General features: G+C 39.9%; 1 protein-coding gene across 4 annotated transcripts in view; it reads right to left on the reverse strand.

Annotated features, from left to right (window-relative positions):
* Positions 1 to 13511, reverse strand: part of tmtc1 (transmembrane and tetratricopeptide repeat containing 1) — a 128608-nt gene that overhangs the window by 48658 nt on the left and 66439 nt on the right. For all 4 annotated transcript variants that reach the window (XM_023349870.1, XM_023349873.1, XM_023349871.1 and 1 more), the window contains 2 exons: positions 8461 to 8564; positions 5076 to 5265 (listed from right to left, as the gene is read on the reverse strand). In XM_023349870.1, the coding sequence (XP_023205638.1) occupies positions 5076 to 5265; positions 8461 to 8564 (294 nt within the window). The remainder of the gene's footprint in view (positions 1 to 5075; positions 5266 to 8460; positions 8565 to 13511) is intronic.

The following is a 13511-nucleotide window of genomic DNA, read 5'->3' on the forward strand; positions in this document are numbered from 1 at the left end:
GTCACTTGGAAGACCATGTCCATGTTGCACACCCTCTTCAGCAAAGTCTGGAGACAGTGACTTGTTACTCTTGATCAACCCAGAGCAAAGAGTCCTTTTGTAACATGTATTCCTTCCACCATGGATAATCCCTCATGTGGACACATGATGTTGTTTTTTCAGATCTCCACAATACTTTGAGGATATTGGACAGGAAATTAATAGTTTTTAACTGAATCCTAGTGAAAAAATACTTTAGTATATTTCAAACATACTTACATTTGTGTAAGTACATTTTAAGTATACTAATTTTAAGTGTACTACATACTGTATAAATATATAGCATGCTTGTACCAGTTTTTGCCGGTGTTCTGTTTATCTGTGCTACCCGTAAATCTGTCCTACCTTGTGGTAATGCGCATGAGCACATCGGTGCTACATCACATACTGCTTACTCAGCAAATTTCTTATAAATACGTCCTACCTGTGGAAGTTTAATTTCATGTGTTTTATTTCGTCAAAGATTAAGGTAAGCTTTATTTAATTTATTTTATACCTGGCTTTCATTAAGCTGCTGTATTACTTCATGTTTTTACTTTACATGACAGGCAGCTTGTAAATGGCTTTACTTTGCCATCTGCAAAGTGTTGTTGCGCAACACCCCCTCCCCCCCTCCTTTCTCTACTCTCTCACTCTCTGCTTCCTCTTCTGAGAGGGGAGATGTGCTACCAGCTCTCCTTCTAACGGGTTAATTGAGTTTCCTAAATCTGCTGGGATTTACCCTGTCCAGAACTGAAGTAAACTCTGTTTAAGCTGGTTTCGAGAAACGATTCACCTGATTTTTAACAGCCTACATCCAGGTGTCCCACCCTTCTTCCCCCTGTGAATTAGCCAGACTGAGCAGCCTACAGCCAACTAGTTTCACAGAGCACACCTGTTAACGGTCGCTCGTTCTCTATTTTACAACTTGCATTTGTTATTGAACCAGGTAGGTTTTAGTGACTCGGGCGAGTCCCAAGGATGTTGTTTTTTACATATGGGCTACCAGCAACCTAAAAACATTTTCCACTTCTTCCTCTTCAGAATCAAACATCAGAGCTATTTTACAACCATCAAAGAACTTTAAGGTGACTCATTAACTGAATGTCCACAACATCTTTTAGATTTTCTTTATGCTAAATATTTTATTAGTAAGGCATTTTTGCAAGGGTCAGTACAGCTTAATTCAGTAGCAGAAATAATCAAATAAGTAAAATCAATCATCTAGTCTATCTTTCCCTACTGCTGACACTGAGAACTAAAAAAGGGAACCTTTGAGAGAGACGGACGGAGTTTGGTGTTTCGAACCCCAGACCTGGCTTGATGATGAAGAAGGTGTTGCAGCAGGAGGAAGATGTTGATCGGCGAAGGCCGGAATCTCTGTAGGTCTGATGAGCTTCTTCTCCGCATGGATGGTGAGGTCACACAGGACTTGGTGCTGGCAGGAAAAAAGGCACCAGTTCTTCTTCTTTGTCTTTGCCTTTGTCTTCATCTTTGTCTTTGGGGTCTGAACCCAGCCGATGAGAGAAGTGCGATTCGAAGCCACAGGTTGCGGGGCTGACGGGTTGGTCCCCATGAGCAGGACAGTCTTCAGCTCTGTGGCCCCGGCTCTTCTTCAGCTGCAGAGTTCTTTGTCCATCTCGATCTTGGCTCGAAGCTGCCCGGAGGATCCAACCAACGGTTCCTCTTTTGCACCCACCTTTTATAGGGTTTATCCACCTTTTGTTGCGTTTTCATTGGCTGTCTGCTTAGACAGATGATCTCATATCCATCACTGTCTTACAGACATTATGTCCTGATGTCTGTGCTAATGTCTCAGGGTTGCTCAACCTCCTATGTCCGTTGCCTTTCACCTTTTCTCTAAATAAGGCGTTGATCATCTCTGCTCTCCTGTTAGTTCCCCTTTTTCCCCTTCCTTTCACCTTTCACCTTCTCTCTACCTCCAACATATCAGTGATGTTTAATTGCAGTTACACCTTTTACACCATTTCAAGTTCAATGTCAAAATCACATTTATATCACATTTATTTTCTTCAGCTTCTCTGATTTATCATTCATTTATGATTTTATAACCATAACTTATTAATTATACTTATTATAATCCTAATGTGAGTTATTACAGATGTTTTTCTGAAAAGAAACCAAGAATAATACATGATTCTAATTATTTGATGCCAAAGTTACAGTTACTTGTTTTTCTTGTAACTGTTCCCACAAATGTAACTGTAAGTATTATTACAAGTAAACCAATATTAATATAAGTATTTTACTTTGAATCTTATCAAATTACTCAAAATGTTTTAGATTTCATTCTTTAAAACTTTCATGCTTTAAAATAAGGAATAGTCTCAGCTATTTTTATAAATCTGCAGGCTGGAAACTTACTTCCTCTTTTTCCAGGAAACCTGCTTTTCCTGTTTAATGACTCTCTCTGACTGACTATGATTTCTTATGATTAGATAGAAAAAAGTAGAATTAAAGCAAAGTTTGCATGAGACAAAAACAACACACACAACCAGATTTATTTTATTGACACTTAAGTCTACTGTTGGGCCTAGATGTCACTTGAGTGATTCATTTTAAAGATAACTTTATTTATTATTACTGTTAAACTAACTTTATTGACACTTAAGTCTACTGTTGGGCCTTGATGTCACTTGAGTGATTCATTTTAAAGATAACTTTATTTATTATTACTGTTAAACTAACTTTATTGACACTTAAGTCTACTGTTGGGCCTTGATGTCACTTGAGTGATTCATTTTAAAGATAACTTTATTTATTATTACTGTTAAACTTAAATCTCCAGCATGGGGAAGTGGGATGAGCTCGGATTTTCTTGACAAAAGTTATTACCAATATAAACAAGTCAATGTTTGGCAGTTAATCAGAACAAAATACTGTTTTGTGGGCTATTTTGTAACTATATTTTAAAAATATTTTAGTTTAATTACACTCTTTTTTTATTATTAAACTTTGCTAAATAGATGTTTGTTGCAATATTATATGGGATTGAAGCTGTGTAATAGCAGTGTAATATTAGTATATATTAATCATATCCCATCATTTCAGTGACCTCCGCAGTTCGATGGAGACATTGTGGCTGTGGTGCATCTAATAACAGACATACAACATATTAATGCACAAAAAAGATCTGCAGTGATCTGTGTTTAATTTAATTCCAATAAAAACGTGTTTCCCCTGTCTGATAGTGTTTTATTCTTACAAACACCTCTGTATTTAAAATATTTTTTTAAAAGGTAGGATATTCTAGTAAAAGGATTAGGTAATACATCTATAGCTTTTCATTTTAAACGGGTAGGATATTCAGATGAAGGAAGTGATCTTCTTGTGGTTTCGTCATATATATAAATTGTTCCAATGCTAAGCTAAGCATAACTCCTAAGCTTCCACTTCAGTCACTCAAATAATGTTATTTAATATATTTAACATTAACACAACCCGCTATAGTTTTCTGTTTGTAAACATGACAGTAGCAGTTTTGAACACGTAGCACTGACAGATAGACTTAGCTATCTATCTGTGCTACGGTAAGAAAATCTGACGAGGTAGCACTGATAGTCAGAACACCGGCTCATGTCTTTGTATTATTTGAATGTTGCTATTTGTGCTTCTTTCTCCTGATGCGTCATTTCTTGTCCTGACTTTCTGTCTAGTTTATTATTACTTTTAGAAATTGTGAAGTGCTCATTACTTTAGACCAATATTTAGCTTTATACTTTTTAGATTATTATCCAGGGAAACTGCTATTAGTCTATCAATAGAAATTCCTTCTAGCTTATAAATTATGGAATACTTATACTTACAACAGGAGCATCTAGTATATATTTTCACTCAACCCAGAACAGGAATGAAGTTTTTTAGAATAAAAAGTTCACAGCTTATCAGTTTACATACTTCAATCAACCTAGAACAGGAATCAAACCTATTAGTTAGAACAGTAAGATTCAGAGGATTAAAAAGAGAAACTCCTGGTGTACCCATTCTTAGCCTGCCTAGCAACCCAGAACAGGAACATTTAGTTTATATACTTCACTCAACCCAGAACAGGAAGTAGAACTAACTTAGAGTCCAGAGAAACTACTATTAGCTTATCTAGAAAAACTACTCATCAACATTTAGCACCGTCTACTTTATAGAATCAAACATGGAGAACCAACATTTAGTTTTATGCCTCACAAATCTTACCAAACATGGAGAACTAACATACTTTTTTTTGTTTGTTTTTTCCTTTGGTTTATTGTTTTATTTGTATTTCCTTCTAATTTATGTAAAGAACTTTGAATTGCTGTTGCTGAAAATATGCTATATAAATAAAATGATCTTACCTTACCTTTGATATGTAAAATATGTATTCCATTTGTGGAAATAAATCTACAGTTTAGTTTCTGTCAGTTCTGTCAAGATAAAAGAGAGGGCTAAGAAAATTTTTCTTTTATGTTGGTTAGTAAATTAATTTTACATAATTGTATCGCTGTTGACATCAGTTTGCTAAAATTTAAACCATGGCTCCTATGCCAAGTTCTACAAACAAACAAGCAGATTAGTCCAGTTTTTGTGGTTTAATGAAAGCTTAAAAATTACAGCGGCAGCAGTGCACCCCAACAAAGTAAATTAACACCGGTGTAAAACAACTTTAACCCTCTTATAGTCTGCTTTTCCTCACTCTCTGTGTTGCCTTTACTCTACATGCAAACTCGTTGCCATGGAAACCAATACAACGCCTCCGCTATCTGAGAGTAATATATTGACCAGAATGCCTTGCTCAATAGTCCGCTTCCTACTTTTGGAGCGGTCGCCGGTCCGCTTGGTGTTCACATGTATTCAGAGTTCACTTCAACCCAACCGAGACCGAGGTTTTTAGATGTACCAGAGTTTGCTTTTTTGGTCTGCATTAGAGTTTGCATTCATACCTCCCCAAATGAACCAGAGCTTCTAGACAAACTACAGTTGGGAACAACTACTCGTTGGTAAAGTAACAAGAAAGTTGGACTAAGACACCGCTTGTCAACCACATGTTACAATCTGGCTCTTACCTTTAGTGAGAAGAGGCAGTGCAAGCAGAGAGCAATCATCACTGCAGCCAGCAGTATGGTGGCCGCGTTGCGCACATCACCCAGAGATTCCACAAGGGGAATGCTGCCCACCTGCCAGTCATAGCACAGCACAACGGGAGCCAGCAGCAGCCAGGCATTAAAGGACAGCAGGTATGAGTAGGTAAGAAACCTGTCAGTAGAGGGCATAGAGTGAATTATTTGGTGAAGAGGACACACAGCTATGAGACAAATGAGATGTTTAAGAAGAAATGAAAAAAAGTTTATTACCCAACAAGTGAACAATTCAAATCAATTAATATATGAACTGGAGTTTTCATTTACAACTAGAAAATTTCTGAAGAAATTTAACCGGGGCCTGCCAAAGCATGTCCGTCGGTATGGGCCCGGCGTTGTCATGCTAGAAATTAGCATCGATGCTAAAGAACGCTGCAATGTAATCAATAGCATGTGGAGAATCACAAGAACGTTAAGTAAGGTGGACTGCACCATTCAGTATGATTTAAAATTTGTCAAGGCTTTTATTTTGGAATTTTTGTTAAACTTCATTTCAAAGGGCCAAACTAATCCCATGTGTAATAGTCATTGGGTTAAATCAGTTACATAATGCTCAAAACACAAGTAGTTGATGTAAAAATATTAAAGGCTTTTATTTTGAAATTTTTGTTAAGCTTCATTTCAAAGCACCAATCTAATCCTATGTGTATCAGTGCTTTGGATAAAAAATTCACATAATGCCCGAAAGAGCAAATACCTGATCTAAAAAATTTCAAGGCTTTTAATTTGAAATTTTCAGTATGCTTCATTTGAAAGGGCCAAACTAATCCCATGTATAACAGTCATTGGATAAAATCAGTTATATAATGCTCAAAAGAGCAATAATCTCATGTAAAAATTGTCAAGGCTTTTATTTTGAATTTTTTTGTTGAGCTTCATTTCAAAGGTCCAAACTAATCCCATGTATAACAGTCATTGGGTTAAATCAGTTATAGAATGCTCAACAGAGCAATTACCTGATTTAAAAATATTCAAGGCTTTTATTTTGAAATTATTATTATGCTTCATTTTAAAGTTCCAAACTAATCCCATGTGTAACAGTTACTGAGTTAAATCAGTTATATACAGCCCATAGCAGCAAGTAGTTCTAAAGGCCAGTTCAGTCCTGATCTCTTTCAACTGAGTGTTCCACTATAGTTAGAACTACAGTGATGCGTATTTGTAGTCCTAATCAGCAGCCAATAGCCTCTTGAGTTCCGTTGCTATGGTAAATAATTTTCTCAGCAAAGTGTGAACTGTTAGTGAGAGAGGCTTGGGGAAACAATTCTCTGTTTGAGCCAGCCAGTTTTACCCAAAAAAAGCATTGGAAACAACTCCTTTCCATTCGGGAACCGTAATACATATTCGAAAACCGTTTGAAGCGTATGAGAGGGCTATGTGTCTTCTGCGATAGTCCCGAGATTCATATCTCTACCTCACTCAGAGCATTTACAGCGATGAGAGAAAGAAATGGTTTGCCCAGATCTGAAATGTTTGAGAAATATATGGGAGAGAGCCTGAGACAGCCTCAGAAAATCCTGTCGCATGACTTTGCTCTGAAGCACCGTGACAGAAAACCGTACGGTCTGGATAAATTTCGAAAACATTTTACCGGAGCAGACATGCGTATCAATGTGAGGACCGATTTTGATACCAATCGTGCGATATTTGTGGGCGTGAGGGCGAGTTAAAAATTATTTTGGGGTGAAAAATTCTCTTCATTTCTCACTCTAGCCGAGATCTAAAGGCCCTGACTCTCACTCTAATTTTAGGAAAAATGAAAAACTTTGGGTCGCTTAGAGACAAATTGTGGACAAACCGTAATTGGTATCGACGAGCCGTCTTCACTTTCGAAGAGATCGCGGCCGTATCTACAAAATGAAATTTGAATGGCATTTCTACGTGAATTTGTGACGACACAGAAAATCCTCAAAAATAGGGTATTTGAAGGATTTTTCCCATTGACTTATAATGGGGTTTTTTTCATAGTTTTTATGTCGCCATGTTAACCCCGAATCCCACCAAAAGTAATAGCTCCAATGGCGTGAATTTTCTGCACGTTTTGATACCTCATTTGTAGGTGTGCACGCAGCGGTATGAGCCGCATTAACGGTTACGGATGAAAAATAAAGAATTGGGAGAATAGTAATAGGTTCCTGCCATTGCTTTGCATGGCAGGCCCCAACAATTAGATTCCCCTGGTTAAATACATCTACTCACATACACTAATTTAAATCAGAATCAAAACTCCTTTTATTGTCATTGTGCAAGAAAAAAAACACAACTTTGAAAAGTAACTCTCAAAGGCAAGTCAAATAAATAAAATAAGTATATTTCAATAAATAAAATAAAAATAAAACACAAACAACTGGGATGTTAAGAAAAAATAAACCATTTTTTAGATGGATTTGCTGTGTTTAGAGCAACAACAGCTCTTGGGTAGAAACTGTTTTCAATCTGTTTGTCCTTGACTTTATTGCCCTGAAACACCTCCCTGAGGGCAGGAGTTTGTAGAGGTGGTGGCTAGGGTGTGAGGGGTCATTGATGATGCTGCGGGCTCTCTGGAGGTAGCAGGTCCTGTGCATCTCCTCCAGAGACGAAAGAGGGCAGCCAATCAGTCTCTGGGCAGTGTGTATGACCCTCTGGAGCTGCTTCCTCTCTGCTGCAGTGCAGCTGGGGAACCACGGTGAGATGCCATGACTCAACGCCAACTCCACAGAGCAGGGATAGAAGGACACCAAGAGCTCAGTTCTCAGGTGGTTCTTTCTCAGAACCCTCATGTTGTAGGTGCCCAGGAACCTGAAATTTGGCACCATCTCCACCCTCTCCCGATTTATAATGATGGGCTGAATGTCTGGTTTACACCTCCTACAGTCGACAATCAGTTCCTTCGACTTTTGACCGATACAATTTACGTGGCCTACCACTTTCTGGCTGAGTTGATGTCGTTCCCAAACACTTCCATCTTCTCATAATACAGCTGACAGTTGACTGTGGAATATTTAGGAGTGAGGAAATTTCACGACTGGATTTGTTGCACAGGTGGCATCCTATCACAGATCCACACTGGAATTCACTGAGCTCCTGAGAGCGACCCATTCTTTCAGAAATGTTTGTAAAAACAGTCTGACATGCTGAGAGGTGGAGGGCGGAGGGCGGTAGAGAGACCAGTTGCTCTGTCTGTTTTAGATAAAGAGCCATGTTTTTTAAGGGGTCATGCATTGTATAAAACCAAATGAATTAAAAAGAAAAAGTCACCCTTCCATCTTTTCTCATCAGATCTGAATGCAGTCAAGTTATTTTATTATAGTTTGTGAGAGTGTGGACTAACCTGGTAAGCAGATGAGGTGAAAAGGAGGCAGGGTTGTCCTGTTCTGAAAAAAGAGGCATGGATCCTCCCATGAGCCACAGCCGAACTGACATTATCATCACCACCTGAAGGACAGATAGCATTTTAAAAACAATCCCAAGGTCTGGCAATTACCTACAGTATAGCGATGTGCATTAAAAAAAACTAAGAGCAATAGTCACGGGCGGATCTACTGGTGTGGCAGTTGCCACCCCAACTGAGAGCCTTACCACCCCTGTTGCCACCCCAGCTGGCGCATGAAACTGGCGTATTTCCGCTCTCTCTGCTCGTTGAGCTGTTGTCTGTCGGTTGTCATGGCAACGGGTCAGTGTTTGTGTGTGTGTGTGTGTGTGTAGGGTAAAGCAGACATACAGAGCGAGAAAAAGCATAATATAAATGGTTTTATCTAGTTCTGTTCTTCACCTGTTTATCAGCTTTATTGTACCTTTATTGTGGCGCACTGCAGCCGCTGCTATTCCTAAAAGTTAAACAAGCGACAAAAACTGAACTAATTTCCTCCTTTGTTCGTAAAATGTGGCGATAATAACAGTCATCAAACTACGGCTCCTACAGCATATTTAAAATAAAACGATTTCCCAATAGCCCTTTCTTGCATCTTGACAGAACTAACAGAAACCAAACTGTTTATAGGTTTGTTTCAGGCAGAATTCATGCAGCAAACATCAGTTTTCTCAGGTTTATTTTAAGCCGTATTTAATAGATATATCTGATAAAAAATGATGGCGCTACTAATATTTTTGTGACAGATTTCTGCTCATCCTGCATTGGAATAGAATGGTTTTATGGACACAATGTATCACATAGCGACTAATTGTCGCTGTCCAATCCAGTAATACATATCAATTAGAAGCAGTATGAAAGATGTAAAGATTAAAAACTATACTACATTAAGAAATTATATTTAATCATCAGTGCTACACGAAGCTCATTTTGAAATAATGCAAGTTAAAAATATTTTGCAACAAGTAAATTAAGTCCAATGTTAGGTCTATGTACACTAAACGTGAGAATGAGACACTATATATACAGTATATATATATATATATATATATACAGTATATTTATGTACACATGTGCGAATGAGACATTATAAATACATATGTATATAATGTCTCATTGGACTTAATGTACTTGATTTACTTGTTATATATACACTGCTCAAAAAATAAAGGGAACACTCAAATAACACATCCTAGATCTGAATGAAAGAAATATTCTCATTGAATACTTTGTTCTGTACAAAGTTCCATTTGCACAACAGCAGGTGAAATTGATTGTCAATCAGTGTTGCTTCCTAAGTGGACAGTTTGATTTCACAGAAGTTTGATTTACTTGGAGTTATATTGTGTTGTTTAAGTGTTCCCTTTATTTTTTTGAGCAGTATATATAACAAGTGATGGCAGCATCATGTATGTATGCTGCCACCCCTGAAAAATCCTTGCTCCCTCAACATTTTCTATCACTTTCAGAAAGTGAAACCCATAGATCATGTAGATTCCTTACACAGAATGAAATGTCATGGATTAGAGTTCATAAAAAAACAATGATATATTTTCTCAGGACATAATATTACATTTAAAATAATGAAAAAAGGATATCTTAACCCAGAAATCTTCAGACTTCTGAAAAGTATGTGCATTAGAGTTCTCCTTTTTGGCAGCCTTCTGTGCTTTAGATGGCAATTTGAATCTACCTTGTCAGCTTGAATGGAAAGAATGGGAAGGAGAATTATATCCTTCCCATTATATTTTTCAGGCTTCACTTACAGGGCGAGCATAGCCTGAACAGTATGAGGATTGAAGAGCTTAGAGAAGTAAGAGTAAGGCCGGAGCACGCTCACCATGCGTCTGTCTACTCCATTAAAATGAAAGTCATGATGCTATGGTCCTCAACGTGGTTGACTTAGGTTCCATGCTTGGAAGCATTGGTTGAGTGGAATGAGGGTTTGCTTTTTTCAAACTCTCCTTAGATAAATAGATTAGATTTGATTTATTGTACGAAATTAGTAGTACAGCTGTTCTTAGGCCATTTATAAACAGACAAAACAGATAAGACTGGCATTGGGATTGGGGTTGAATGCGTATAGTTCCTGCAATTGTATGGGCTCCACTACTGTACATGCCATTTTCATTCATATTATTCTGTATTTGGAAATTAATTCTCTGAACAGTTCTATGTTTATTTTTCATACTTAACTGATATATATATATATATACCAAAGACTGGTGAAGGAATGGTTGCAAAGACTGGTGAAGGAATGGTTACTTCGACATCCCCAGTCAACACTAAGCGCTAAACAACTAGTAGCTCAGTGTTCCAACATCCGCAAATGGCAACTGCCATCACAACTTGAGATTGACGAGATACAACACAAATGCTACGGCAAAAAGGAGGAACTGTGGGGACTTAACTACAAGTCCCCACCCAGTCAGGGGATACACGGCCCCATTGAGCGAATCAGAGCTGAACGAGACGGCTGCTGACCTGAGAGAGAAAATCATGACCCGAATGACAACCAGACCTCCTCGGCTCCTCCTTTGGCTGAGTGAAGTACCATCAGAGATCATTGAGAATGTGAATGCAGCATTGAGAACAATCCCTACCAACACCATAACAGAAACCAATGAGCTGATCTACAACTCAGCATCAGTGATCCTTGAGACACTTGGCTATAAGAGCAGCCATAAGACCCAATACCCACCATGGAAAAGACGGTTAGAGGCTAAAATCAAGGTAACAAGGAGGGAAGTGAGCCAATTGACAGAGCTCCACAAGGGTACAATGAAAAGACCAGTACCCAGAAAGTACAGGCAGATGCCCATACCTGAAGCACTCAAAACTGCCAAACAGAGGCTCCAAGCCTTGGCCAGCCGCCTAAAGAGATACACAAGGGAGAATGAATCCAGAAGGATTAACTGGCTCTTCTCCACTCAACCAGCTAAGGTGTACTCTCAATGGCAGGGTAATAACAACAGAGTAGACCCACCAAGGCTGGAGACTGAACAATACTGGAAAGGCATATGGGAAAGGGAGGCGTCCCACAACAACAATGCACAGTGGTTGATCTCTCTACGAGAGGACCATAATAACCTCCCTGAGCAAGCCTTGGTAACCATCACTGTGACAGATGTCCAAGAAAGAGTCTCAGGTATGAAAAACTGGACAGCACCAGGGCCTGACATGATCCATGCCTACTGGCTAAAGAAACTCACTGCCCTCCATGAGCGACTGGCAGGCCAAATGAACCAGCTGCTACAAAGTGGAACTCACCCTGAATGGTTAACTGAAGGGCGGACAATCCTAATCCAGAAGGATCCATCAAAGGGTCCAGTCCCACCCAACTACCGACCAATAACCTGCCTCTCCACAACATGGAAGCTCATGTCAGGCATCATAGCGGCCAAGATAAGCAAACACATGGACAAACACATAAGCACGGCACAGAAAGGTATCGGTATAAATAGCAGAGGAGCCAAACACCAACTCCTCGTAGACCGCACAGCTGCCCGAGACTGCAAAACCCGACACACCAACCTGTGCATGGCTTGGATTGATTACAAGAAAGCCTATGACTCAATGCCACATACTTGGATCATTGAATGCTTAGAGATGTATAACATCAACAGGACTCTGAGAGCCTTCATTGCAAACTCGATGAGGCTGTGGAAAACCACCCTTGAAGCCAACTGCAAACCACTTACACAAGTGTCCATCAAATGTGGCATATACCAAGGAGATGCTCTGTCCCCGCTACTGTTCTGCATAGGCCTGAACCCCCTCAGCCAAATTATCAACAAGACTGGCTACGGATACCGACTCAAAAATGGGGCCAACATCAGTCACGTTCTCTACATGGATGACATCAAGCTGTATGCCAAGAGTGAGCGACACATCGACTCACTGATCCACACCACCAGGATCTACAGCACGGACATTGGGATGTCATTTGGACTAGAGAAGTGTGGTCGGCTGATCACCAAGAGGGGGAAGGTCATCCGCACAGAAGGGGTCTCACTCCCAGAAGGAACAATAGCAGACATAGAGGACAGTTACAAGTACCTGGTATACCACAAGCAAATGGCAACCTCGATGAGGTCACAAGGAAAGGAGCCACAGCTAAATACCTCCAACGAATAAGGCAAGTCCTGAGAAGCCAGCTCAATGGCAAGAACAAAATCCGTGCGATAAACAGCTATGCCCTGCCAGTAATCAGATACCCTGCTGGAATAATTAGCTGGCCAAAGGAGGAGATAAAAGCCACGGATATTAAGACTAGAAAACTACTAACAATGCATGGAGGGTTCCATCCCAAATCCAGCACCCTGAGACTGTACACGAGCCGCAAGGAAGGAGGCAGAGGACTAGTGAGTGTGAGAACCACAGTCCAGGACGAAACAACTAAGATCCATAAATACATCAGGGACAAAGCCTCAACAGACAATGTGCTCAGTGAATATCTCAGACAACAGGGAATGGAAGTTGAGGTGCCAGAGATACCATCATGGGAGGACAAGCCCCTACATGGGATGTACCACCAGCAAATAACCCAAGTGGCTCATATCAGTAAATCCTACCAATGGCTGGAAAAAGCTGGACTCAAGGACAGCACAGAGGCCCTCATCCTGGCCGCCCAGGAACAGGCCCTAAACACCAGAGCAATAGAGGCCCAGATATACCACACCAGACAAGACCCAAGGTGTAGGTTGTGCAAGGAGGCCCCTGAGACAGTCCAGCACATAACAGCATGGGGGAAAGATACTGGCAGGGAAAGCGTACATGGAACGACATAACCAAGTTGCAGGCATAGTGTACAGAAACATCTGTGCAGAATATGGACTGGAAACCCCGAGATCAAAGTGGGAAACACCCCCAAAGGTGACGGAGAACGCCAGAGCTAAGATCCTGTGGGACTTCCAGATCCAGACAGACAAAATGGTGATGGCGAACCAGCCAGACATTGTCGTAGTGGATAAACAACAGAGGAAAGCCGTTGTGGTAGATGTAGCAATACC

This window comes from Xiphophorus maculatus, chromosome 17 (assembly GCF_002775205.1).
Source record: "Xiphophorus maculatus strain JP 163 A chromosome 17, X_maculatus-5.0-male, whole genome shotgun sequence".
NCBI lineage: Eukaryota > Metazoa > Chordata > Actinopteri > Cyprinodontiformes > Poeciliidae > Xiphophorus > Xiphophorus maculatus.